General features: G+C 37.4%; 1 protein-coding gene across 2 annotated transcripts in view; it reads right to left on the reverse strand.

The window, feature by feature from the left end:
- The window catches only part of COL4A3BP (collagen, type IV, alpha 3 (Goodpasture antigen) binding protein), a 158,150-nt gene that overhangs the window by 11,398 nt on the left and 125,110 nt on the right, over window positions 1-21,642 (reverse strand). The window contains exons 9-12 of one of the 2 annotated variants that reach the window (XM_006901433.1): window positions 20,566-20,652; window positions 12,895-12,987; window positions 11,913-11,990; window positions 4,498-4,593 (exon numbers count right to left, since the gene is read on the reverse strand). In XM_006901433.1, the coding sequence (XP_006901495.1) occupies window positions 4,498-4,593; window positions 11,913-11,990; window positions 12,895-12,987; window positions 20,566-20,652 (354 nt within the window). The remainder of the gene's footprint in view (window positions 1-4,497; window positions 4,594-11,912; window positions 11,991-12,894; window positions 12,988-20,565; window positions 20,653-21,642) is intronic. The other variant, XM_006901432.1, reaches the window with a different exon arrangement.

The raw sequence follows: 21,642 nt of genomic DNA on the forward strand, positions 1-21,642 counted from the left end.
CAGCCTGGACTTCTGGTAGTTCTCTGTTGATGTGCTGTTCCAGTCGTTTTTGGATAATCTTCAGTAAAATCTTGCTTGCATGTGAAATCAGTTAGGAAATATAAAATTCTTTTATAGTATAACAATGAATGAATGGAAATCCAAAATCTCTGTAAATTTTCATTATAATTAGTAATAATAAAAAATTGTTTAGCAGCACAGATAACAAGTGAAACATTTAAAACTATAAATCCAAGGTAAACTTTCAATTATAAAAAAACATAATGATGAATGACTACTTGTTATAATAAACTTTTATTATTTCTTGTTAATAAATACATCACCCTAAACAAGACATTATTTGTGGCATAGTCTCGAAGTGCTTAACATGATGAAATGGCTTGGTTAGAATTTCACCTCAAAGATTACTCATTTAAAGATGTATTTTTTGTAATGCTGCATTTTCTGAATAGCAGACAGAAACAGTCAATTTTCAAGTATGAACTAAATCAAAGGCAAAAATTAATTCATGGATTCAAATGAAATGAATTAATAAATTCAAATGAAACGGCAAAAAAGATTATAAATTCAGCTCCATCTTGCTTTAAATACTTTAAATTCTTTAATATGGAACTTATATGCTGAGTAAAAGAAATTATTTCCAAATTAGAGGGTTTACTATTTAAAAAGGCACTCTGTGGTGGCACAGGGAGTTCAAACATCCTAGTGGTAATGAGATGTGCTACTAACTTGAAGGTACATGGTTTGAATCCACAAGCTGCTCCACAGGAGGATGATGGGCACTTTCCCCTTATGCAATTCGTTGCTTCTGAAGCCCTGCTGGAGGCTGCTAACCCAAAAGACATGCCTCTCTGGCAGGAGAAATATACCAAAAGCTCTGCAGGAGAAAGATAGCTCATCTCTTCCTGTGTGATTGAAAACCTCAGAAACCTGCCAGAGGGTAGGTGATGAGTTGGTTATCACTTGTCAGCAATAGCGTTGATAATTTTTGACTACTTATAAGGGCTCTGTGATAAAATTCTTCAGGTAAAAAAGTTAAGTGAATAAGTCAGAGGGAGAATCAACTGACAATTTAAGAAATATTTTGAGGCATTTCCTTATCTCTCTCTCATCTATGTAGTATCTCACTATGTATCTATCTATGTATCTACCTCTCTCTCATCTATCTCTCTATCTGGTCAGTTCATCCCTCCCTCCGTCTGTCCTTCCGTCCGTCCATCCATCCATCCATCCAATCTTTTCCACTCTTTCTCCAAACTATCTTTTCTTACATACTTATTTGTTCACACAATTGTTGCTGAGTACCACTGAGTTGGAACCAACTCACAGCTGACTTTTTTTGGAGGCAATAAATCACATGGGAGGAGACTGCCTATCTTTCTCTTGCAGAGTAGCTAGTGGATTTGAACCACATACCCTAGGCTTGGCAGCACAATTTCCTACCCCTAAGCCACATTGTTGCGATGCCATTTTCCCATTCTTCCAAATACAAAATTCTAGATTCTTGACTCTTTCCTTTCATATGCTATCAAATGTATTATTTACCTATAAGACATCTAAATAGAGTACCACAGTGGCATAAATGGCTAAGTTCTCAACTGTTAGCTGAAAAGTTAATGGTTTGAGCAGATTCTGAAGTGCCTTAGAAGACAGACAATGGTTTTGGAAGATTTAGTCCTTAGAGTTACAATCTTAAAAACTTTACTCTGCACTCGTGAGAGCACTATTAGTAGGAATCTAAGTGATGACAAATAACAAGAAACACAACAGCTAGATTTTTTTACTGGTGCTAACTTGTTCTAGACAGGTTTTTAGCACCTTATATTCAAACGCTAAAGCAGTATTCTTGGCCTCCTATTTCTTTGGTATTAGTTTAACTTTGTCCAAAATGTTGCTAATCTATAGCTACAATTCTTGTTCTGCACCGTCAAGTTGGAACCAACCAACAACTGACCCCCGACGGGTTTTCAAAAATCACTTATTTTATGTCCTCATAAACCAGTCTCAATCTATGGCTTATGCGCGTGTAGTAAGAGATACATGCTTGGATCAACTCTGCTGCTATTAGAAGAATATGCAAGTAGGTCTGCTTTTAAAATCTGTTCTTGTGAGGAAGGGATGGAATTGTCCAGCTATGTCAGAGATATATTTATTTTTGAGGTAATGTATTTGTGAGACCTTGTGGTTATAATCTAAAGTCACATTTTTCAATCAGCTTACAACCTGTTATCTCATTTGTCTATCATTTATCTTAAAACTCACTTGCTAGAATAATTCTGGTCAATACAATCTGTGAAAAATTTCCCGACAACTGTTAACTTGTACATTTCCTTGCTGAAAATGCCCTCATTTTTGTTACAATTTGTTTCCATATCCAGACACAGTTCAGGTGTTCCTCCTCAGAGTAAAACATATTGTTTCAAATCACAAAGAAAGATGCCTTTCTCATTTTTCCTTACTGCTTATCCACACTCTTAACATAGCATCAAATGGAGAAAAGTAATCTTATGTTCTAAATGCGAACACCCCCTAGGCAGGACTAAGTGTCAGCCTGGAAAGTCTTATCAAGTACGCTGTATCCACAACCAGCTCTCCTGGCACCAGCAGTCAGGAAATCAAAAGACAAATTGCACTGGGAACACCTGCTGACAGAGACCTCTCCAGAGTACTGAAGAGCAATGATGTCAGTCTAGAGACTAAGATGCGCTGAATCCAAGCCATCGTCTTTGCAATTACTTTCTATGCATCAGAGAGCAGTACAATGATTAAAGATGAGAAAAGTTATGGCTTTTAGTTGTGGTGCTGCAGCAGAGAACCGAACATATCATGGGTTGCTAAGAAAACAAACAGGTATGTCTTGGAAAGGGTGAAACTGAGCTGCTCGTTCATGTATTTTTTGAAGCTTCAGCTCACATACTTCGGGCATGTTGCAAGGAGGGACCAGTGCACAAGCATGGAAGATCGTGGATGAGACAGACTGACACAGAATCTGGGGTAATGGGGGTGGGGGTGTCAGGGACACTGAAATTGGCTCAGGATAAGGAAGGGTTCAGAGCTATTGTACATAGGGTTGCTTTGAGTCACAGGTGACTCAATGGCACACAACGACATCCTTTGCATAGTGGGCCTGGCATGAAGTAATCTAAAATTTAGTTCTGCTATGGCCACTTTTCAAACTGTGTATCTCCCCATTTTTTGCTCCTGTTGTCCATCTCTGGCATTTGGATATGTGAGAAGATTTGCTGATCCAATGTTCAGATCTCAAAGATACATTGAGAAAATGGACAAAAAGTGAGTTATAGAGAGGGAGTGAAACAAAATGACATCTGGGTACAGTATTTGGCATATTAATAATAATAAAATAAAAATTAAAAGAGGGTAGACTAAGTGTGGCTAAGTGTGACTCGTTCATGTGTAAACATCAAAATTTATAGCTTTGGAAAACCAGAATGAGTTGGGCATAGACTTATATTATGACCACAAAGAAACCCATAAAAGTGAAACAAAGAAAGCAAAGAGATATTTTATTTTTTAATATCTGATGCTTCTCTGACATGTAATAATTTCTGTTTTAAAATCAATTTGTAACAACAACAAGGAAAACAACATGCTAACACTAAAGGACCCTGGGTAGCACAAATGTTTTGCAACTATTAGTAATCTACAAATTGGGGGTCTGAACTCCACAGAATAAAGGCCTTGTGAGCAGCTGTGGTAAAGATCACAGACAAGAATATCCTACAGAGGCTGGCTGCTCTGATCAGACTGGCAGAACTCCCAGGACCATGGCCCTCATTCGCCCTTTCAACCTGAAATAAAGCACACCTGTTGTGGCTCAACTTTCGGCCAAGCAACAGTGTTTCTGGTAAGTGTCATGCACTTGACTCTAACTCCTAGCGACTATGTACAATGGTCCTTAACAGAGCTTGCTTGATCCTGTGCCATCCTCATAATCACGGCTGTGCTTGAGCCCTTGGTGGCAGTCACTGTTGTCAATTCATCTTGTTAAAGATATTCACTATCACTGGACCTCCACATTTCTACCATGGTATCCTTGTCCAGGGACTGGCTTCTCCTGATAACATGCCCAAAGGATGTGAGATGAAGTCTTCTCATCCTTGTTTAAGGCGACAAATAACATCAGGCAAGCACTTACTCCTTAGATTAATCAACCACATTAGATCAGAAAAAGAGCACTTGTCCAGGGAAAAAAAGCTCAAAAGGTAGGAAGTGATGGGATAAAAGGATTAATGGAAATGAAAATCACTGTGAAGAAGTGGGAAGTGATGTTACATTGTGGGTATTTTGATTAATGGCATAAAGATATATATGAATGGCTGAATGGAAAACCAATTTGCTTTGTAAGCTTTCACTCAAGTCACAATTAAAATAGCTGTATGAAAAAAAAATTTGTAACAGTAACCTCATTAATATAAAAATACTAATAACCAGTATAAGAGGTATAATTTGATTCCTGAATTATTTACTGAGAATTACCTTCATTTCTCCTTCTTCTACAACCAACTGCCAATTAGCATCTCCACCTACATCTTGTAATGAATACGTCATATGGTTTTGTACCATCTCTTCAACCTTCAAAAGAAAATAAAGATTGCCATAAGAAATCAAATTCCATTACTAGCTCTCTCATAGTCTCTTAAAACAAAATACAAAGATTTTTTTCTTTAGCAGTTGTGTTCTTAAGAAGCTGGGCAACCAAATGCATAAAAGTTAGCAGTTCTTACAGTGTGTTACAGATTTTAGTTCACATTTCAGATATCCAGGTTAATGGCAGAAAGGGAAATGCAGGGAATGAAGATCCATCACTCAAAGTGACCTGTTTATGTGCACTACCCCTAAGCAAAGTAAGAATTTTCCAGAAAAAAGAATTACTGTATGTAATGATATACAGGGCCTCAGGGTTTATTTTACAAAATGTCAGGGCTAGGCTCACAGATCTGTGAATTCATGCAACTTTTCTGTTTCCTTTTGTATCTAAATATCTCTCCACAGGAAGCTGTGATTAGCAGTTGGTTGCTAGCTTGTTTCCAACCCTGGCCCTCGGCTTTTTGTGCCTATTATATAAGGAATTAAGACTTTCAGTAGCTACACTGAAGAAAAAAAATTTGATATAAACTGGTCTAAAGAAAAGATGCACTGAAAAGATTTGAACTGCTTATTTCAATTGACATAGCAAGGCCTTTGAAAGGTAAAATTATTCTAAATTCTCTTGCTAAATTATCTCATAAAACATGCAATTGTCAGGGTTCTAAAACTAATAGTTTCCTACATCTAGATGATGTAATTATTAAATTACAGTATTTATTTCAAGGACTTTCTGTTCTGCTTAATGATAAGCACTAATATGGATTATACAATATAAATGCTCTAAAGAAATTAATTTTGAAAAATAGTTTTTTTAATGCCAAGCTTAAAATCTTAAAAGCAAAATCTTGTGTTCACAAAATGGAATTTATGCATCCCTTAGAAGAAACGATTTTGAAAAATACTATGTAACTGGGGAGAGGCTGGAGAGCATTACATTTAGTGAATTAATGCAGTCTCTTAAGGAAAAATACTGTAAAAATAGAAGGATAACTAGTAAAACATGTATGGGAACTCAAGGTGGGAGGGGATAGGTAGAAACGTGTGTGTGTGTGTGTGTGTGTGTGTGTGTGTAGGGGTTAAACCATCAGGTTGCACATTTTGGAGGGAGGTGGAGAAGTAAATGCTAAGGATCCAGGCGAAGACAGAGTAATGATGAGCAAATTCCAATGGTGAATAATTTTATTTAAAAAAAAAAAGCATGAGAATGATGGCATGAAACACAATGTGAATGAAGAATAGTGTGAAACACAATGTATACAAACTCTGTAAGCAAACCAATAAAAAAAGGGGAAAAATTAAAACCTTAAGAACTGTAGATATTTTGTTATTGTTAGGTGCTGTGGAGTATGACTCATAGTGACACTATGAACAAAAGATCTGAACCCTGATCTAGCCTGTGCCATCCTCACACTTCCTGAGTCCACTGTGGCAGTCACCATGTCAATATACCTGGTTGAGGGTCTTTCTCTGCTTTGCTGACCCTCCACTCTTCCCAGCATCATGTCCCTCTCTTAGGAATAGCCCCTTTGATATTATATGCAGGGTTGTTTTTTTTTTGTTTTGTTTTAGAGAAAGGAAAAAAGTAGGATTATATCTAGGATGAAAATAAAGATGATGAAACTGTTTATTAAAAAAAAATAAAATCTGAATAGAAACTCTTTAAACAGATTTTTATTCAACAGTTATTATGTTTTATAATCTATGGTTCAAATGAATTTCCAAGCTTTTAAGGTAGCCTACTGTTACTATACTAAATTTACAGATATTCATTATAATTGAAGTGTATAAGTATTTTTATACTGTATATCTATCATTCTTAATTCAGATCCTTTAGCCATGCTGTATTTAACACGTTACCGCAAATGACGGTAATACATCGAAGGGAAAAAAAAAGCACAGTTGTCAATTTAGAAATGTGCAGCAATGTGTGAATTATAGCTCCATACCTAAGTTCACTGTAAATCTTAAGATTAATGTCTTAATCTTTAAGTGGGCTATCTGTGCCAGGCCATGGCATCCTCCTGGTCTCTTAGCCCAACATTAGGCACTATAATTTAACCTTTATCATAAAGTTCCAGTGCCAATTAGGCAGCATCATGATAGTGAAGAAATTGAGACTGTTAACAGCTTTAGTTTGCTTGGCTCTACAATTAACACTCTTGGTAAAAGCAGACAGAAAGTTAAAAGATGAATTGCATTGGGAAAGCCTGCTGTCAGTGACCTCTCCAAACTACTGAAAAGCAACAATGTCAGTCTGAAGACTAAGGTGTGCCTGATCCAGGCCATAGTCTTTGTAATTGCTTGCTATGTATTAGAAAGCTGGACAGACTAGAGATGATAAAAGGAAAATTGTTGCCTTTGAGCTGTGTTGTTGGGAGTATTGAATGGACTGCTGGGAGAACAAACAAGTTCGTCCTAGAGAGGGTGAGGCCAGGCTGTTCCTTGGAGGCAAGGATTCTGAAGCTTCATCTGACATATTTTGGACAAGCTGCAAGGAGGGAGCAGTCCTTGGAGAGGGACATCACGTTTGGGAGGGTGGAGTGAAAGCACAAGAGAGGAAGACCCTAGATGAGATGGATTGACTCAGTGACTGGAGTAATGAGAGTAGGTGTGTCACAGTAAGACTGGGCACAGGATAGGGGCAGGGCTGTTGTACATAGCTTTGCTATGAGTCACAGGTGACTTGATGACACGTAACAACAACAACATAAAGTTCACATTGAACTTTTCAAAAGCAAATGTTACCTATCAACTCTAAGACTAAATTCTCCTGTAGTGTTCCTAGAGTTCTAAGGGTGATTTTTTCATTCCAACATGCTGATCCTTGTATTTGATGAGTTATCATATAGTTCTAAGAAGAAAAAAGATAAATCCATACAAGGTTTCCTCCCTTTTTACCAAGCTTTGGCAACCACTCTAAGTGGAATGACTGTCCATTTGTAGCAATTCTCTGAGTAATTATTTAAACTAATGAATCCATTGCTTACCTGAACCATAACACTGGATGTAATATTGTCTTACCCCACAAAGGTATACACTGGTATGTAAAGATCTGTGATGGTAGGATTTTTCTTTTCTGTCCATTGCCTTACACCTGACCACATGATGAGGTGAGACTTTAAGTAAAATGAATTTTTTAGGCTCTACCTGCCAACCTAAGCTCCCCTGGAGATGTGATCTCCAGCTCCCTCAACTGTGAACACATGGCTCATCAATGATCAGCTTCTTTTACATCATCAACAGCTGTGAGGCCAATTTAAGAGCGAGATCTAGCCAGATTATGAAAAGATGTGGCAGGGCACAGCCTGATGGAGCCCTGGAGACAGAGCCAGAGTTAATAGCTTTACTTGCTGGGTGCCTGAGAAAATCAGAGGTCTTTTGCATTTGTGTTGCTAGAGTGAACCTGGACTTTCACTTATTGACTGAGCAGCTGTCTGAACAAATTGAGAAACTGTATCTTGCTGTTAATCTGGTGTGGGACTGTTAATACCTGGAATTACACTGTGTGATATTCTTTGCCTCTCCAACACCACCTCCCCAACCTACTTCCCTAATAAGCCTTACACATATAAATTCTGTAAAATCTGTTAGTCATTTATAATGAACACTGGACAGTGTGATTAGCAGAAGTTGGTACAGGAATGTGGGGGATGGTGTCTGACCTTACAGGTATCATATTTATCTTGTAAATGTTCGTTGGGACAGTAAGTTCTCCCTTATGGAGTTAACAGAGGTTGGATTCAGCCTACCCCATATTACTATGGCTCCTTTTATGTAATTAAATTGTAAAACAGTAAGAAATCTCAATCTAAAAGTTGTACTCTATATTTGTATGTTACTCTACCTTCCAGCCCATTTTCCACTCCCAAGACGCTAATAATTAGCTGGCCTTAAAGAAGAAATTTATTAACATGGCAGTGTTGTCATTATGTATTGTCGAGTTGACTGAGACTCACAGCAACGCTATGAATGGATCTGAAACTTGCCCTATTTTGTGTTATCTTCATCATCTCTTGAGCACACTCATACGGTCATTGTGTTGGTTGAAGGTCATACATACATTGTCAATGTACACTGGGCCTTTTATGAGTTCTCTTAAATATTTATTCCTATAATGATGTTATATATTGGATCAACCATCTAAAGATTCACACTTGTAAAAAAAAATTTTGGGGTGAATCCTTTAATTAGAGAGACATGGCCTGTCTTTATCAATGGTATTCCGCAAGCACAGAAAGTTATATGCAACATTATCTGCCACCATACAACTTACACATGACACTGCAGACAGCACGGGAGTCTAATAAAATATCCTTAAAAGTCTCCAAGAAGATTAACACTTGAGAACAGAACAGCTCTTGACTTCCTTCTAGGCCAACAAGGAACAGTCTGTGTTACTGCCAATACTACTTGCTGGGATGAATATTAGGGAAATAAAGGAAGACTAACTGAAAGGTCATCTGGCTACATAAACCATCTAAAGCAGATTCATTTTTAAAAAAATTAGTCGATTACAAAATGGTATATCAGTTCTTGTTTGTGCTAAATATTATAAAATAGTCTTAATCATCAATTTTTTATGTGAAACAGAATGTGCTATGAAATGTTTATCCCAATGTAACTCCACTGACTCTCCTGACTATGAAAAACATTACGTATCTTGAGGAGACTTGTATATATTTTCCTTCTTTCTTCCACAAGTAATATACTCTACTTCTTATAGTCAACAGTAGCCTGAGAACTGTTCCCCTACTGCAGCCCATTTTCTGTTCCCATGATGCTAATAACTGACCTTAAGGAAGAGACTTATTAACATGGTGGTGGTGTTATGTACCATCAAGTTGACTGAGACTCACAGCAACGCTATGAATGGATCTGAAACTTGCCCTATTTTGAGCTATCTTCATTATCTCTTGAGCACACTCATATAGTCATTGTGTAAATACATGTTGGTTGAGGGTCCTCCTCTTTTTATATTGACCCTCTACCTTTCTAAGCATGATGTACTACTGTTCTAATGACTGGCACCTCTTAAGAACAAAGTCAACATATGTGATATGAAGTTTCATCATCCTTGTCTCCAAACCCTGGCCTATAAACTAGATTGTCCTCAGCTAATCTTTTATGAAAAGTATCTGGGCTCTTAAAAGCTTGTAAAAAGTTGTTGACCATTACTGGTTAATTTCAAGCAGATTAAATGTTACTGAGATCTTCGCTCCCTGGAGGTGGCTTGCGAAATAGTAAGGAATGTGACAAAAGACTTTAAAATGTAGGCACTTAGGCTAACCAGACAGCATGGAGCTGGCAGCCAACTGATGCCAGGGAGAAGTCAGCACTTGTTCTTAGAGGTGAAATTCCAGGAAATGAACATTTAAAACTGCTTATACAAGAAGTTGAAACTGCTTCTACAAGATACTCTTAGAAAATGATGCAAAATTAACCAATTAGAATGTAAGGAGAAACGGAAATCTATGTGTTTTAACAACCTCAAAACATATCTTTTTAAGTGTCAGTTAATCAGATATGTTCATTTGGTATCTCTGGTGGCCTAGTGGTAAGGAGTTGTGCTGTCAACCCAAAGCCACGCAGTTCACATCTACCAGCAACTCCTAGGCAGAAAGACAGTGAATCTACTCCCAAGCAATTTACAACCTCTAAAAAAACCACTGGAGGGTCAGCTACCAGTTGTTCCAATTTAATGGCACACAACAAAAACAGTCCTTCACTGCAGCACTTCGTTTCACTTTGTGATTTTATTTCTTGGCATGAGCAGTATTTGTTCCCTAAAAACCTCTGTTTAACTTTAACAGCAGGGTGAACAGCTTATTCTATAACAGAGGTGCCGTCACTCTTGAATCCTTTTATGTGATTGGAAGCTATCACACTGGATTTTCTTAACAATAATAGCAGAAATTTGAGAAGAAAATGACAAATTTTTATTAACATTCTCTTTAATGTTCTGTTTTTTCCCCTTTCCTGTACTATAGTTTCTTTCACAAAATTACTTTGACAATAAAACAAGTTTAGAAAAGCCTCCAAAAGAGTTCAAGTATCTGTCTTTGCCTGTGTGAAAGAATGCAATTAAGCTTCTCATTAGTCAGAAAGTTATAGAGGATTTATGGAAAAGACTAATTTATTAAAAAAGTGTACTATTAACCCAAAGTAAAAATAGCCAAAAATCACAGAAAACTCAATGAAGGAATGCAAATTATAAAGAGGAAAAAAACCTCCTTTGAGTTTATCAGATAGACAAACAACTGAATCAAAACATTCATTATGACTATCAGAAGGGAAAATTAGGTTGGAAGTGTTAAGCTGGTCCAACTTTGCAATGCCTATCTTGGCAATACATATAAAGACTCTTAGAAATGTACATGGCATTTACTCAAACAATTCCACTTCTAGGAATATATTCCAAGGAAGAATTAAATAAAGATGGTTTTTATCTTTAATTACTCATAATAGAGGAAAAAAAAACACTAAAGGTTCAGTATTAGGTGAGTATATATATCTAGTATGTTCAAAGACAGGCAAAATTTATATTTATTTATGAGATGAAACATGAGTTAAAAAGAGTCAAAGCTGAATATCAAAGATATGAAGATTTTAAAAATATTAACACAGATACTAAAAAAAAGAATTCTTCCAGTGGTAATTTATTTTTTAAAATTTTATTTTATTTTAAGGGCACTGCAGACAGTCAACTTCCTGAATTAAAACACCTAAAACCTTAATTATGCTAAATAAAGCTAAAAACAGTTTCCACAGACTCAGTACATCAAAGCACATAATTTCTAATACCCAAGGGTAATTTTCATAAGAAAAAACACAATTTGCTGAATGAATTTATTAATACAATGATAATGAACATTTTAAATACTTCCCTTTTAAATATAACATTGGAGGTACTGAGACTGCTGAAACCTCATTTTACAGTATAGCACATGTTCATCAAAGGTGCTGAATTCTATCTACTAAACAGGTATTATGCGATATATCTATGTATCTATATATTTATAAGGCACACTGTCTATGTCTTTCAGTTTGATCTGAAAATCTTTGAGAGCACTGACTATACGGCAAAATTGTAAACTATCCACAGCAGAGTATACAAAAGGGAACATGCGAGCCTAACAGAAGAGGAACTGTTTACCAGATCAGGAAGGTTTTTTAAATGTTTATTGTTACTGTTTAAAATTCAAACCTAAACAAGGGGGCTATCCAGAAGATTTTGAGGAACTGGGAAAGCAGGTAGAAATATAGCACAGAAAGACTCAAGTTCACTCTATACATTCATACAGTACCTGAGAGCTGAATCTGTGAACATCGTCAGAGGCACTGACAAGATCAATGGAAGACATGGAGGAAGAGCGACTATAGGGCTACCAGAGACAGACAAAGAAAAAACCAAGTAATCAGAACAAAGGCACAACAGAGCATTCAGTACCAACTTCCAAACACAAGATCAAGAAAGAGAAAACAAAGCACCATACGAAGCAAGCCCAGCAGCAAGTGCTGACTTCATGCACCTATTATGTATTATGCTCTAAAATAATTATAAAAAGAATGCAGTACTTCTAATAACACAGAACACTATCACTTAACCCCAAATAAAAAGATTTAATGTAACTATATTCTAATTAACTATTCTGGACCAATCAACCCCCTACCTACACATCTTATTTATTTATTTTTTTAATTTATTTTATTATTTGTTGCATGTGTACCGTCAAATCGGATCTGACTGGTACAGGAGGAGACTGCTCCTCTTTCTCCAGCAGAGCATCTGGTGGATCCGAACCGCATATCTCTGGGATTGTAGTGCAGCTTCTTGCCACTACACATGTTATTTTTTTAAAAAAGGAAAGAACATTATGTTCAGAATAAGATTTCTACTTTGGAGAATGTGTATGAAATACAGGAATATGGGGTCTTGGTGGTATAGTACTTAAACCCTGGCTACTAACTGAAAGGCTGGCAGGTAGAATCCACTAGCTACTTCATAGGAGACAGAATGGGCAATCAGCTTTTGTAAATATTACAGACTTGGAAATCTTAGGTGGCAGGTAAACTTTTCCACAGGGTCACTGTGAGGTCAAATCAACTTGACAGCATCAGATATTGTTTTGTTTTTTTTAAAAAAAATATATGGAATACAAAGTACAAAAAGACTCCAACACCTCAATTTTTAAATTCATGAAAAAGAAAAACTTACATCTCAAGATAGCTCCATTAATAGTGACGAACAATACAACATACACTTTACAAAATCTGAGATGAGCTTACCTTTTGGACAAATCTATGAGTTCCCACAGAAGAGAAGGCATCTCCTGACGGCAAGGATGGAGGCCAATGTAACCTAACTTTTTCACTCTGTGACTAAGAAAACAGAAAATGTAAAGATGAGAAGGTTTGCTAGTATATTCTGCAACTTTGGAATGGATAATACTTGGAATTAAATGGATAAATCTTAGAATTACCAACATTTCATTACTGAATACTTCACTATTTATAAAGAGTTAAATTAGAAAATTACTCTAGGGATACATATAGTCTTTCAGAATCCTAACACTTCATATATTCTAATTGAATCCCTTCTTTCTGACTCCACAGATATGACCTCAGATTAGGGATTAGTTCCTTAATTTTGTTCCTACTCAGCTTCTAGTATCTACATAGCATCTCTTATCATGAATCAAATTTAATATTGCTGTCAAAAGAATTTCTTCAAACTAAAGTCAAACCATTCCAACCATTCTAGCTCATTAAGTCATTTAGTTCTGTCCATCATTAGAAACAATACCATTCAATTCTAAGAACATATCAAATATCTCTTTGCTTTAAAGTTCTCTGCTCTTACCTCACACCTATAAACTGTTAACCTCCTTCTATCTTAGCTTGCCTAGTTTTTTCCCATTTGAATAATTTAACAAATATTTATTAAATAAAATGTGCCAGAAACTGTACAAGGTTGCATGGGTTCTTCTTTCTTAATTAGAAAACAGGTGATAATTTCTACTCTAATACTGTCTAAATATATCTCCTAAGGCCTCATTTTTTTCGTTGACCAATTTATTATGTATTTTACCCTAATACTTGTGAACAATATAAATGAAAAAATGTGTAATATCAGTGACAGTATGAATACCTACATACTGAGTGGGGAGCTATGGTGCCAAGAAATTGTGATGTTAACTCAAAGACAGGTAGTTTGAATCCACCAGAGGCTCCATGGGAGAAAGACGGATAGTCTCTTCTTGTGAGGTTTATAGTCCCTGATAGCCTGTTGTAGGGTCAATTCTGAGTCTTTTCTGACTTGACAGTACATAAAAATAAACAAGATATCCTGATTAAACTTGAGAGTTCTTTGCCATATGCTGTTGCTGCTATGAGCCATCGAGCCTGCAACATGTCCAACATATAAGAGAGGGAGCTTCACCATCCTTACCTCCAAGGAGTACTCTGGCTGTACTTTCCCCATGACCTATCTAAAGTTTGTTCTTTTGGTAGTCCATGGCACATTTAGTGTTCTCCAACAACATAACTCGAAAGGCATCAATTCTTCTTCTGTTACCCTTATCCACTGCCCTGAGATCAGATGCCTAGCAAGTGACTGAAAAGATCATGCTCTGAATCAGGCGTACTTTAGTCTTTAAACTGACATCGATGCTCCTCAGCAATTTGGAGAGGTCCCTGACAGTGGACTTTTCCAAGGCAATACATCTCCAGATCTCCTGACTGGGGTATCAAGCCTACTGACTGTGTATCCAATTAAGAGGAAATCGTTGACAATATAAGTCTTCTCTCCATCTAGCATGATGTTGCCCACTGGCTCAGTGGTGAGGCTTTTTGTTTGTTATTGAGCTATAATCCACACTGAAGGCTGTATTATCTGATCTTCTGCTGCAAGTGTTTCAAGCCCTCTTCACATCAGCAAGCAAGGTTGTGTCATTTGCATGACACAGGCTGTTGATGGGTCTAGGTCTTCCTCCCTTCCTGATTATAGTTTTTCTTCACAGAGTCCAGCTATAGTCCTGAAACACATCTTCCTTGATTTTAAACCATGCTAGTGTTTCCCTGCTACGTTTGGATACTAGATTCTTGATCTATTCCATGTATGTTGTTGTGTATCATTTAGTGGGAAAAGCGGGTTTCCAGAGGCATTTAATTGCACAGGAAGAGATTGCAGCTGGTGGATTTGAACTGTGTTCCATATATACTAAAAACAATAAATGATCTAAACCTATGAAATGGAGCTTAGAGATTACCGAAGTTTACTAATTCAAGTGCTACTCTAACTGCCTTTGTGACTAGATCTACATGCCAGACTACTAGGCAAGAAAAGTCTTGGTCTGTTTAATGACTTGTTTTGGAGTCATACAGATAGTGGCATCTGAATGAAATAGGCATTAATATAAATTATTTGATAGCTCTATGATATTTAATTTTCTAAAGCTTCCTGAAGTTTTCACTTATCCTTTCAGTACTTTAGATTTAAAAAGAAAGTTCTGAACCATCTTGTCTAGCCTGCTTGTTTCAAAGAATAAAAAATGAAGGCCCAAATAATAAGAATAAAGAATAAAGGCCCAAATAATAAGTGTTAAGTCCCTAACTATATAATTAGTCTACTGCATACCTAAGAATTAATACCAAGATGTCCTGACCCCACTAAATTTTTTCTAAAAGAGCACATTCTGGATGGGGCGGAGGGCTGACAGGGAAAGGGTGTATGTGTATTTGTTTATGCATGCTGGGGGGACACATGCCCCACCCCAAAAGTGCTCTTTCAAATAGTATTTGAGTCTTCTGAAAGTAACTCATATAGACACTGTAAGTTTCCACTCAGTATGTTTCACAAAGTGATGTGAATTTTAAAATACGGATTTAAAAAAAAAAAGGGTTTCAGAAAAAACAAACATGAAAAGCAAAAAGATTCATCTCAGACTATAAGCCCATGGCTAGAGGGATGGTTCAGTAAAATGGGTGCGAAAGGAGTGGATACAACATAGGAGTGGCTGAAGTTTGACTTCTTCTCACTTCATAAAGGGGAAATGTCCCCATCAATAATATCCATAGCAGCAAAGAGATAGCCACTTGGTCAGACATGTTCCTTCTACTCTTACTACCTATCGTTGCATTCAAATTTCTCATTGATTCACAGACTTTACTCTCAATTGTAGGGTTTATTATAGAAAGGTTGGAGAGTGGGGGAGGCAAAGAATATCACATAACACAAGTCCAGGTTTAGTCCAGCAATCCCAAGCCAGGTTGTTATTATGTGCCGTCAAGTTGCTTGCGACTCACAGCAACCTTATGTACAACAGCCCTGAAATCTGCTCTATTCTGAGCCGACTTAACTGTTTCTGACACACCTACCCTCGTTACCACAGTCACTGTATCAATTTTTCACACAGATTTTCTCCCTCTCTTTCTCTGTCCCTCTACACGGTCTGGTCCCACCTGGCAACATGCCCAAAATAGATCAGATGAAGCTTCAGAATCCTTGCCTCTAAGGAACAGCCAAGTGTCACCATCTCTAGGACAAACCTGTTGTCCTAGCAGTCCACGGTATAGTCAACACTCTCCTCCAGCACTACAGCTCAGAGGCACCAATTCTCCTTCTTTTATCCCTAGTCATTGCCCAGCTTTCTGATGCATAGCAAGCAGTTGTGAAGATCATGGCCTGGATCAGGGGCACCTTAAATCTCCAGACTGACGTCATTGCTCTTTAGTACTCTAGAGAGGTCCCTAACAGCAGACTTGCCCAATGCAATTTGTCTCTTGATTTCCTGCCTGCTGGTGCCAAGAGTGTTCATTGTGGAGCTAAGCTAACTTAATCTCTTCAACATTCATCATGATGCTGCCAATTGGCCCAGTGGCAAGAATCCTTGTTTTCTTGATGTTGAGCTTCAACTCATATTGAAGGCTTCAATCCTTGATCTTCTGCAGTAAGTGGTTCAGGTCCTCCTCAGTTTCAGCAAGCAGGGTTTTGACATCTGCATAATGCAGGTTTGTTGATGAATCTTCCACCAATCCTGACGCCACATGATCTGTTCTGCACATAGACTGAAAAGGTATGGAGACAGAATAAATCACTGGTGTACACCATTCCTGATTTTGAAACACAGAGTGTCTCCCTCTCTGTTCTGATGACTGCCTCATGGTCCAAGTACAGGTTTCGCATAAGCACAATCCAATATTCTGGGATTTCCATTCTTCGCAGAGTCAGCCACAGTTTGCTGTGATTCACACAAACACTTTTGCATAATCAATGTAACACAAATAGACATTCTTCTGGTATTCTCTTCTTTCAGCCAAGATCCATCTAACATTAGCTATAATATCCCAAATACCGTGGCCTCTTCTAAACCAAGCCTGCACCCCTGGCATTTCTTTGTTGATGTGCTGTTCCAGTCATTTTTGATAATTTTCAGCAGAATCTTCAAGCCAGGATAACAGGGCTCAATTCCTCAATTAGTGACAGTCTGGGTTCAGTTTAGCAGCATAAATGCAAGAAGCCTCTGATTTCCTCAATTACCAGCAAATTTTATCTCAGAGCAGTTATAAGTCAGCCTTTCCTTCAATTATCCCTTACTTTTAATCAATACCTTTAACTATAGCATAAATGCAGGGTTTCACTGGCTACAGTCTCTTCACAGCAGTGCCACAGTCTCCACCTTCTCTCTACCATAGGCACCAGCATACCTTAGTGTGGAAAGCTCTCTTTCTTAGACTGGTCTTAGTTGTTACTGATTTGTAAGACCATGTGTCTGCAGGTAAGATGGCAGGGGTTCATTCCCCTACCATGGAGGGCTAATGCAATGAGCATAAAATCCAATTTTCAAGGGTTCTGACATTCTAGTGTGTATAACTGGCCACTATTAATTTAGTAGTAACAAGACATGAATAATCAAGTTAACTTTTTAGATGTTAAAAGTTAATTTTTAGTTTAAAACACTTTTTTATATTTTAACTAGACAGTAGTCTCTCACTCAAAAGGAAGTTTACATTTCTACTGTGGGAAACATACATTTGTCAGAGCACATTAAAAAAGCAAAATAAAGAAAACTAAAACAAAAAACTAATAAACCTTAAAACTCAGAGCCTAAAAACTAATACTCACCCTTAAGTACCACCTAGTGGTAAAATATGGTAATTTCATTGCCAGACTTAAGTCAAAGAATCAAAGTAATCTTTAAACCAGAGTTAAGGAATTTAAGAAAAGCTTTCTTTTAATTTCTGTGGGAGGAACTGGATATAATTACTTAAATGATTTAAATTACTTAAATGAATTAAATGATGTTAAAACAATGACAGAAGTAAAAATAAAGAAAGAGGAATGGAAGGTGAAATTATTTTTATTTGTTGTTGTGTACCACTGAGATGGAACTAACCCACAGCTGACTATCTGGTGGGTTTTTAGAGGCAATTAATCACAGGAGAGAAGAACGCCCACCTTCCTGTGGAACAGCTTGTGGATTTGAACCTCTTGCCTTTGGGATTGCAGTGGTGAGAATCTTTGTTTTCTTGATATTGAGCTTCAATCCATATTGAAGGCTCAGTCTTTGACCTTCTACAGCAAGCGCTTTAGGTCCTCCTCAGTTTCAGCAAACAGGGTTGTGTCATCTGTATAATGTAGATTGTTGATGAATCTTCCTCCAAACCTGATGACACATTTCTCCTCATACAGCCCAGCCTCTAGGATAATCTGTTCTGCATTGAGATTGAAAAGGTGTGGAGATAGGACACATCCCTAGAGTACACCCTTCCCTATTTTGAACCATGCAGTGTTTCCTTGCTCTGTTCTGATGACTGCCATGAATAGGTTTTGCATTAGCATGATCAAGTGTTCTGGGATTCCCATTCTTCTCAGAGTTAGCCACAGTTTTTTGTGATCCACACAGTCAAAAGCTTTTGCATAATCAATGAAATACAGACAGACATTTCTCTGCTACTTCCTGCTTTCAGCCTAGATCCATCTAACATTAGCTACAATATCCCTCCCTAGTACCAGGTCCCCTTCTAACCCCAGCCTGCACTTCTGGCAGTTCTCTATTGATGTGCTGTTCCAGTTGTTTTGGATAAGTTTCAAAAAAAGTTGTTTTGCTTGCATGTGATAGTAATGATATTGTGTAATAATTTCTACACTCTGTCATATCACCTTACTTGGTAATGAGAACAAACACAGATCTCTTCCAGTCAGTTGGCCAAGTGGCTGTCCGCAAGATTTCCTGGTACAACTTGGTGATAAGTAATGTAAATATAGAAAAAACCCTCAAAATAAAAATTTTAAAAAAGAGATCTCTGGATTTGTTTTAAAAACAAATTATATGTATATAATTTGGTCATTTTTTAAAATTTTGGTACTTGATGAATAAAAATTGACGTTTTTCACACTAACATTTAATATTTAAATATTAATAAGACTATGGCCTGAATCAGATGCAACTTAGTCTTCATACTGACATCACTACTCCTCAATAATGTGGAAAGGTCCCTAACTGCAGACTTCTCCAGTGCAATGCATCTCCTTATTTCCCGATTGCTCATACCAAGATGTTAACTGGGGATTCAAGAAGATGAAGCTATTGACAGTTTCAATCTCCCCTCCTTCCATCATAATGTTACCTATCGAGCCAGTGGTAAGAATCTTTGTCTTCTTGATATTGAGATGGAATCCATACTGAAGGCTTCATTCCTTGATCTTCTGAAATAAGTGCTTCAAGTCCTCCTCACTTTCAGCAAGTAAGGTTGTGTCATCTGCATAATGCAGGTTATTGATGAGTCTCTCTCCAATCCAGATGCCACATTCTTCTTCACAGAGTCCAACTTCTTGGATAATGTGCTCAGCATATAGACTGAACAGGTACAGCAACAAAATACAACACTGACGCACTCCCTTCCCAAATCTGAACCATGCAATGCTCCCCTGCTCCGTTCGCACAACAGCATCCTGATCCAGGTATAGATTCCTCATGAGCACAATCAAGTGCTCTGAGATTCCCATTCTTCTCAATGTCAGTCACAACTTGTCATGATCCACATAGTCAAATGCCTTTGTATAGTCAGTAGAGCACAAACAGACATTCTTCTGGTACTCTTTACTTTCAGCCAGGATCCATTTGACATCAACAATGATATCCCTGGTGCCCTGGCCTCTTCTAAATCCCACTTGAATAAATCCCACTGGTAATTCCCTATCTATGTACTGTTCCAGCTGTTTTTGAATGATCATCAGCAGTATTTTGCTTGCATATGATATTAATGATATACTGTTTGATAATTTCCACATTCAGTTGGATCACCCTTCTTGGGAATAGAAACAAATATGGACCTTGCCTTTGAGCTGTGTTGCTGTTGAAGAGTAGTGAACGTTCCATGGAAAGCCAAAAGAACGAATAGATATGTCTTGGAGAAGGAGCAGCCGTAGTGGTCTTTGGAGGCAAGAATGATGAGGCTTTGCCTCACATACTTTGGACATGTTGCTAGGAGGTGCAATTCCTTGTAGAGGGACATGATGTTGGGAAGGGTGGAGGGTCGGTGAAGGAGAGAAAGACGCTCAACCAGGTGGAATGATACAATGGGCCCTTGTGTACTAGGAAGTGTGAGGATGGTGCAGGACATGACTAGGTTCAAATCTTTTGTTCACAGGTCACTATGAGTCGTACTCAACTCGATGGCACCTAACAACAACAATTAATAATACTCAGATATTTCAAGAGGACTAGGTAGAGAGCATTTCCAATTAATTTTACGTTAATCAGGCTTTTTGAACAAATTCTTGGGCTTTTTTCTAATGCTTGGAAATTGATAAATGAAAAAATTCATTCACAAAGATTATACTTAATGATTCAAAGTGGATACTGGTTAGTTTTTTAAGTTTGTAATTACAAATTCTAATTATTTATAATAACATATTAAAATGAAATTAAGCTTAAAAATTGTTAATGCACTCACCTGTTCTTCTATTTTGTCTTGTCTGTCAAGTGCAGCTTCAACAGCATCAAAGAACTCTTCTTCATTAATCAGACTATTTGGGCCTTCCTATACAAAAAACACAGAAAAGAAAGATATCACTAGCAAGTAAAAGACAATCCTGGCATTAACTCTAGGGGAAATTTGAAAACCTAAATATTTATTAAGCATATTTAGCAAATAGTATGCTAGAAAATATCATGAATATGAATAAAATATGCCTTCTGAAAAATTCTGTATTACTATTATTGTTATAATTCACTAATGCAAGTGTCAAGAACTTTCATTCATAGGGTTGCTATGAGTCGCCTACGACTTGATGGCACTTAACAACACAGAGAGAGACCAGTTGACCTGGAGGACCGAAAGCGATGCTACAAAGCCAAAGGTGGGTGACTCTAATCCATGGCCCTAAGGCCTGTTTTTTATTGTTTTTGTTCAGTCTTCTAGGTTGGATAGCCCTGGTTTATTTACTTGCCGTACAGAGGTAACTTGTGGTCGCCATGAAGCTGAACACTGTGACACAATAATGGTTACCCATGGTGGACAGTGTTTGGTGGCTCCCCAGTTGAAACAAGCTTGGAAGCAGGAGTGGCATCCACTTCCGAAAATAGCTTGCAAATGAAAGTCGTGCATGCAAGGGTCGAGGATTTTCGTTCATAGTCATTAGGAGTTGCCTATGAGTCAATGGCACTTAACAACAACAACAACAACAACAACAACAACGTAATACGTATTTACTATAACTGACCCATCGCTGATCATCCATTGGGTTATCAGAGATAGTACATCACTCGAGTGGAGACTGCCTTCCCCCCCCCCCCCAGAGCAATTGGTGAACTCAACTGTGTGCCTTCAGGTTAGCAGTATTCAACTCCTTATCATTAAGCCAATACTCTCTAATATTTATTGTTAAAACTGATCTAACCATATTTTTACCTGATCTATGAGCTAAGAGTTTAATTTTTAAATGGCTAGAGTTGGGGGGTGAGGGTGGGGAGAAGAACCAACAATCAAAAGACTAGCATTTCTTTCTTTTTTTTTTTCTTTTCTATAATT

This window comes from Elephantulus edwardii, unplaced genomic scaffold (assembly GCF_000299155.1).
Source record: "Elephantulus edwardii isolate Elephantulus edwardi_28Jun2011 unplaced genomic scaffold, EleEdw1.0 scaffold00326, whole genome shotgun sequence".
Classification (NCBI taxonomy): Eukaryota; Metazoa; Chordata; class Mammalia; order Macroscelidea; family Macroscelididae; genus Elephantulus; species Elephantulus edwardii.